Source organism: Electrona antarctica (genome assembly GCF_951216825.1).
Source record: "Electrona antarctica genome assembly, chromosome: 9".
In the NCBI taxonomy this organism is placed as follows: Eukaryota; Metazoa; Chordata; class Actinopteri; order Myctophiformes; family Myctophidae; genus Electrona; species Electrona antarctica.
In genome coordinates, this window is record NC_136790.1 from 41,191,061 (window position 1) to 41,198,449 (window position 7,389).

The 7,389-nt window shown below is 43.2% G+C and overlaps 1 protein-coding gene across 1 annotated transcript; it reads right to left on the bottom strand.

The window, feature by feature from the left end:
* Positions 1–4,876: 4,876 nt before the first annotated feature.
* On the bottom strand, positions 4,877–7,139 carry LOC306930002 (WD repeat-containing protein 76-like; the record flags this gene model as incomplete). Its single annotated transcript, XM_079510739.1, is given in 3 exon segments — positions 4,877–4,999; positions 5,797–6,707; positions 6,711–7,139. Coding segments are annotated over 3 exon segments (1,344 nt in total). The 3' UTR covers positions 4,877–4,995.
* Positions 7,140–7,389: the final 250 nt, after the last annotated feature.

Here is a 7,389-nt window from a genome sequence, read left to right on the forward strand (position 1 = left end):
GAAGTGATGCAGCGAGCCTGGGTTCCATTTTGGGGGCAGTATGAAGAGTGTCTGTGTTTGTTTATCAAACAAACTCTTTTAAAGCCAATACTAAGCAAAAATCTGAACTTAACTTGGACCAATAAGCAGTTTGACCGATCAAAGAACTTTGTTTAGGGGAAGAAGAATAGTTTGGTCGGACATTTCTGATGTTTTGCTCTGAACAAACAAACCAGAGCCTTATGATGAACAAATTAGGAACCAGCTGAGGTCTCCTGATGTGAAGGTTGGGTGAGGAGTAGCCCCTCTCGGGACCCCCTCGGTTAAGCTCTTTTCATCGCTTCCCTGTATATGGTCCCTCTGCAGTTCGTAAGCACTCAATAGAACGCAGCTGTACATACGCTCCGTTCAGGCCGATCTGCGCTCCGCTTAAGTGTCGGTGAGATGTTTCAAAGATGCATAAAACTGATATAGGAGACAACGGAAACGTGGGAGAAATGTATTTTTAATCTTTTTTTTTTCCAGTTTTGGCTGTGTGGTCTCGTGAATATAGTCCATAATTCTATATTTGCAATATTCTGTCAATAATTAGACTATACATTTTGGTCACTGTGCTAATTTGATGCAGGTTAAGTGAGACACATTGTCTAGTCAGAAGAGCTTGGTCTGGGGGTCTTCCTTTACTAAGAGGTCCTCAGCCAAGTACCCTGTGGCCAGGCATTGTGCTTTACTGTTTGAAGCCGTGCCAGGTGTTGGAGAAATTTAGCATTCTTTTGTCTCAAGAAACCTTCAGGATGTTTCCGAGAGACAACTTGGTTATCTCCTACCATATGTTGATTAAGTATGTCAAGTCTTAACCACACCCAGAATTCAACTGTTCAATGTGAAGGTATATCTTGTCATGTTGTAAATGTTAAACTAAGTAGTCTTGGACTGGCCGCTCCGGTGGTCAGAACAGGGGCCCTGGGCTCCAGGCTCACGGTCTAAGGCAAAGCTCTGTTGTATTTGTACTTCTGAAATAAATACTACTCTGATGGGATCTTCAGTTCACTTTCTCTGCTTGCGTTTCTTCATCTGATGTAAGGTTCTGACTACAGTTTGCTTTAGTTTAGAGAGTTCATTTCTCTTTAGAGAGTTCTCTCTAGTTTAGTGAGTTAGTGAGTTTAGTTGTGTGAAAATACACCACAGCTGCTCTGAAATTCTCTCTCTCTTCCTTCCTTCCTTGACTTCCTTATTGACCCATTGTACCGCCTCCCACACCGAGACTGGCTAGCTGCGACAGAGCAGATCAGAGGCAGGAACGTAGGGACACGCAGCTAGCCAGTCTCGGTGTGGGAGGCGGTACAATGGGAAGTCAAACTAAGTACTGCTCACCCTAACCCTATAACCTCCCACGGGGCAGCACACCTAAACCTAACCTTAACCCATGTCTAACCAATGACTAGTCTAAACTAAGTATGCACCCCGAGTCCCAGATGTAGCGATGGATGTGTGTCAGCCGTCTCCCACTCCTGCTTCTAGATGCCACCAGCCATGGGTTAATAGACAGAGGGTAGCAGCGTGTTTGCCTGGCAGCTTGACAATTGTTTTCACGATTAGTTTCACAAGAAGGTGTGGTATTTGATCTTACAGGACACCCTATAGTCCTACCATACAAAATACTGAAAACTGGGAGAAAATGTGAGACCCGGCAGTCAGCAGATGAGATGTTCCGATGTTGATTTATTTCAGAGTACAGCACAGCATAGGCACACACAGGAACCTGGCTGCATGACCACAGGTAGTGACCAGCCCCAACTGACTAACTGTTAACATTTTGGTTAGCTTATTTAAACAGTTTACATGAGTGGAGGGTGTCGACAGAAAATGCATGCACTTTAAAGATAAATCCTTTGATCAACCATCTGCTCTAGCTATCAACACAAATTGCTTTGTTACACAAATTGCCACAGACTCAGGAGTGTAAGCAAACCATCACCCTCCTGTCCTCACTCCAGGTGGGACTTTGAATAACAGTAGAACAAAGACGGGCCTTGGGAACGACTGGCTTGCATAATTAAGCCAGCCAGCTAGTCAGACCTATACTGAATACACAAGAACACCCATATTTGTCCAAGAACATGAAATATTTAGAATTATGGAATCCCAGATATCCCATATCCCCCCTCATGACCGTCAACAAGACTGTCATGCCAAAAACATGGAACCATAATTCTCTTACACCCCCCTTGACCCTCAGCTGAACACTATACATTCAAGACATCAGAAATAGCAGCATCACAGTACAGAATTTCAAACACAGACATTCAAGATATAACTTGTCATAAATGATTTCATGACCGTCAACAAGACTGTCATGCCAAAAACATGGAACCATAATTCTCTTACACCCCCCTTGACCCTCAGCTGAACACTATACATTCAAGACATCAGAAATAGCAGCATCACAGTACAGAATTTCAAACACAGACATTCAAGATATAACTTGTCATAAATGATTTCCCTTACAGTATGTGTCATTAGGAGGATAATTTCTCTGTTGTTACTCAAATCTAGGATAACATGTTTAGGCACACCAACATCTTTTCGGGATCACAGGAACAAATCAAAATAAGTCTCTGGACTTATCCTGACCACATCACAAAAATTATGGAATCCCAGATATCACAAAGGTCTTGCACAAACTCTTGCTACTTGTGGGGAAGGCCACGTAGAGGCTGCCACCTTCTTCCCCAGGGAGATTAGGCACTGTGCCAAGTGTCTCTAACCCCCATAAATGGCATAAAGACGTGGGGTGGCAGTGGAGAGGTGGGTGGCATTGTTGGTAGGATGGGGGGTCATTTCGGGTATGGGTAACTTGGACAGCACAAACCAGTCAGCATCCTGTGTCCAAATTCGAAATATTTATTTTTTCCAGAAATGGACCAGGTCAATCTTCCAGCAGTCCATCTCCTTCACGGACACAGTCACGTCTGGCCATGTGGGACAGCCCCTCCCACATTAAGGCCTTTGAATAGTTAAGCAGGTAGTCTTCTGACTTAGGTCCAGAGGTACATGCCTCCGAACAGAACCACTCGTCTAGAAAGCAAATACATCAGCTAAGTGCATAACATTTTTATGTCGTTTTTTAAAATCTCACTATAAATTATTTCTGCCATCAAAGCATACGGCAAATGCCATGTTTACCTTCTGTGAGAGGGCATTGCTGTTGAAGCAGGCAGTCGATGTGATACCATTCATATCTGAGGCAGCTCTCCCCCTTGGCACACTACCATTTCCCCACCTCTTTGCTGATGGCAGATGCAATAAATGTAGCCGCCAGCATTCGTACAAATGGTGCTGCAGAACCAGTCCTCCTTCGGCGCGCTGGGCAGGTGAGAGGTGGAACCAGGGCCAGTGGAACCAGGGCCCTCTGCAGAGTGCATTACAGCACTGCACCATATGGCACCTCCTTTATCTAGTGGGATGACAGACTTGTTTACCATGGTGTTATAGTTTAGAGTGTAATTTCAAAACATTTAGCCAATTCCCAATCCAATATGTAATTATTTATACTTTCAAAGGAGATGCAGTATGGAAAGGTTGAAAGGGAAGCCGCCTTCTTAACGTCATCCACGTGGGCATCCAGCAAAAGTCGACCACCGCCATGGCAAGTCTGTGGACACATGTGACGTTGTCCTCCACTGGCACCAGATCAAGGTCACCTGCAGCTATTGTCTTGGCCAGAAGAGTAACATAGCCTCTTGTTGCTAACTTCATAGCACCAAAATAATAAGAATTATAATAATTATATGCATGTTATGAGTTTGAAAACCATAATTTTACTGAACATAATAATAATTAATCATGTTGCTTGCCAAAAATAAGGTACCTCAATCATGTCCCATGTATGTTGAATGTTGTCCTTGACCTCCTTCTTAAGGCCTCTGTGGCAGAAGAAAGCCTTTAGATGGGCAAGGGTTCCTCTGGCAGCCTCGCTATCCCCTTTAAAAAGGAGGTTCATGGTGTCCTATCATGAAGACAATGTGTCAGTTGAAGAAATACTTATAGCCTACAATAGAAACCACGAAGCATCAAATAGATCATTTAATTTCACAAAGGGGGAAATGTATAGAGGTATGAACATGCAGCTGTAGATACAGTAGATATGCTATAGAAATTAATTCTATACATTATACATGCAAAACACATGTTATGTTTAATATTTTGATGAAACCTGCATGAGATGGATCTCTTTATGAAATTCCTGTGGAACTCCACCAACCCTTCCATCCTCCGGCAGTGGAACATCCGTTCGATGCTCAGCCCATCCCCTCCACAAAGAACGGGGACAGGCTTCCCATCTATGCACGGGACGAAGGTGGACAGGTGATCCATAATTTGGATGACCCCGGCAGTGGATGTTGGGTTTGCACGGACAACTCCAAGATTAATCTGTGAAATCAAACTACTTGGTAGGAGCAGGAAATTGAAGCTCATTTATAACAAATGCAACAACAAAAAGTATACACTAAAGAAAATATGCAGCTTTAAACTATTGTACTTTTCATGCTCAATTTAAATAAATAACTTGTTTTATTGAATAACACAATAATGTAAACATGATAAATTAAACTTACAGTGCTCTTCTCTGCTAGGGCTCAACTGTGCTGGTGGGGAATGTGTGTGACCACTTTGTGCTTGATGTTGGTCAGTTGGTCCAGGTGATCGCACAGAATTCTCTCCACAATGATCACCATTCTGTCTTTAAAAGCAGAGTATGTCTGCAGGAATAAAAATATGAACAATAACAATGTGTGAGTAATCTTTAATTTTCATAAACTATCACAAAGGTGTGGTATTATGTACTGTACGTACCTCTGCATTGGGCAAAACTGCCCATGGTGACATCCTGTGCTCTCTGTCCAGGGCCATTATTGGGACTTCGACAATCAACTTTGTTCAGATGAGCAAAACGCAATGCCCAGAGGTGAAACTGGTTTCCCTGGCTCCGGTTATAGGGTTTTGCATGGACACTCATCTGTATGGAACATACAGCATTAAGGCAAAGACAGTACAATGTTTTCAGTTGAATTCTCCACCAACTCATCCTAAGCCATTTTTTCCACATGTATAACAACTCTTTCTTTGCAATATCATAATAATGGAGAGAGAGAAAATAATGTCACATGACTTCACACTTGTAAAATCATCAGGCATGTTTTTGTTGTTTGTTCCAATTACCTGAACGTTGTCCCACGTCAATGAATAGGAGAACATTGGATTTACAATTTACAATTTAGGCATTTAGCAGATGCTCTTAATCCAGAGCGACTTACATTAAGCAATAACAAAAGCATGGCATACATCACATATATAAAAAGTAGTTATCATGAATCATGCGTAAACTAAGAACGTAACAGTGGAGTATCTATGTTAACTATACATACTATACTATATAATATATTACACATGTGTACTATAAAGTGCTATGACTACATAAAGTGCCATATTTCTGTCTTGCTGTTCCATTTAGGACCCGACACAGGATGGGGAGGGGGGGAACATCGGTTCACCGATGTTCTGTATAAAAAGGTACAGCCACTAAGCTGGTAGCAGAGGTAGAATAGGGATAGCCAGCAGGACAGGACAGGGTATCTAAGGGGCATCTAAGGTCCTTTCTGCCTACAAACGCTTATGTCACTCTGAAGGATAATGCTTTGGTGACTGCGTGTCACATTTGTGTCAGTATCTTGTGAAATAAATGCTAGGATTAAGCTATTGTTGTTGGAACGCAGAACACACGAGGGAGAGTGAGTGCATGTACTGTAGGCCTACCCTATGGAGGTCATCAAGGGAGCGTTGCTGATCAATGCACTGGTGTCGTAGATCCTGATCCTGTTGTCAAAACAGGAGGTGAGCACTCTGTTGCCAGTAGAGGAGAAATAGGCACTAGAGATGCTTAAAATATGGCCATGCATCTGGCACACTGGCTTGCTGTTGGTCTTCTTCAGAGAGCGGCTGTCGTAAACGCTCACCATCCTGTTCTCAGCAACCACAAAGTATTGCTTGTGCAGAGGATGGACGTTGACACATCGAATGATTGTGTCCAATGTGTTAACAGACTCGTGGGAGTTTCCTGGAGTCCGTCTGTCAACAATGGCAACATCACCATTCAAGGCCCCGACCACTAGAGTGGAACAGTCATCTGACAGGAAGTCAAAGGTCTTCAGGCTGTCCTCTGTGTCATACACATCATCAAAGATGGCCTTCTCTATGTCCATGCAGCGTAGAGATCCATCATAGCTCAGGCTCAGCAGGTGGGCAGGATTAGCCTTAGAAAACGCCATGCAAGACACTGGACGAGTGTGGGCCTCCCACAACAACACACCATCAACACCCCAACCAGCACCCAAGTTCCAGAGTGCCACTTTCCCCCACTTGTCTCCTGCAGCCATGAGCAGGCTGCTAGTGCAGGGGTGGAAAGCTGCTGAGAAGATTCGATCCTTCACTACCTTGGCAACTCCATCTTTGGGTATTTTCATGTTCTTAAGAGCAGAGCAGTACTGCTTCAGATCAAGATCCACCTTTTCTTCATTTGCATTTGTGGAGACCTCGGAGCAGAGCTGGCGAAGCTGAAGAGGCAGTCCACTGCCTCTCTCCATGTTAACTGGATCCATGGACAGAGGACCAGGAGGATTCTTTGGCATAACGTCAATTGCATTGTCATTGTATATAGATAGTGCTGCTCATGGTTCGGGGGGAAGAGACACGCTGTCAGAAGCTTTCTTTTGGAGTCGTAGGGACTTCCGAGGAGGAAGCTCGTCTTTCTCGGCAATCTTTGACCTGCTTGTGAGATTTCTCTTCTGTGGTGGTTTTGGTTGTGTTAAGTGTTTCAGATCTTTAGAAGCCTGTGGTAAATTGATGGAGGACAGGAAAACTTTGTTCTGTCTTATGTTCTCTAGACGTTCCAGCTCATATGCAGACAGTCTTCTATGTTCACCTACATCACTGTTTTCAGCATCAGAATCCTCTGTTTTGGCCTTGTTTTGTCTCTTCCTTTTATCACTTGTCTCATCCTTTTTAGGACGGTTTTCACTCAGCTGTGTGACTGGTTGTTTTCTCCTCTGTCGAGTTGATCGCCTGAGTGGATCATCAGGGTTGTACTCAGATGAGCTCATACTCACACAGCTTCTTAGTTTGCTTGTCAGTAAGCTCTGTTGTAATTTTCAGGTGCTGAACAATTAGTGGTTATATTACTACTATATTAATATATATAATAATATAAGTGCTAAGAGGAGCATGAGGTGCTATGTTACTCTAGTAGTACTATAGTGAAAAAAATAATGTCATTAGAGCAAACTTTAACATCACATATGCAGTTATGTCAAATAGAAAACTTCACGTACCTCAATGGCAAGCTTCCATTTT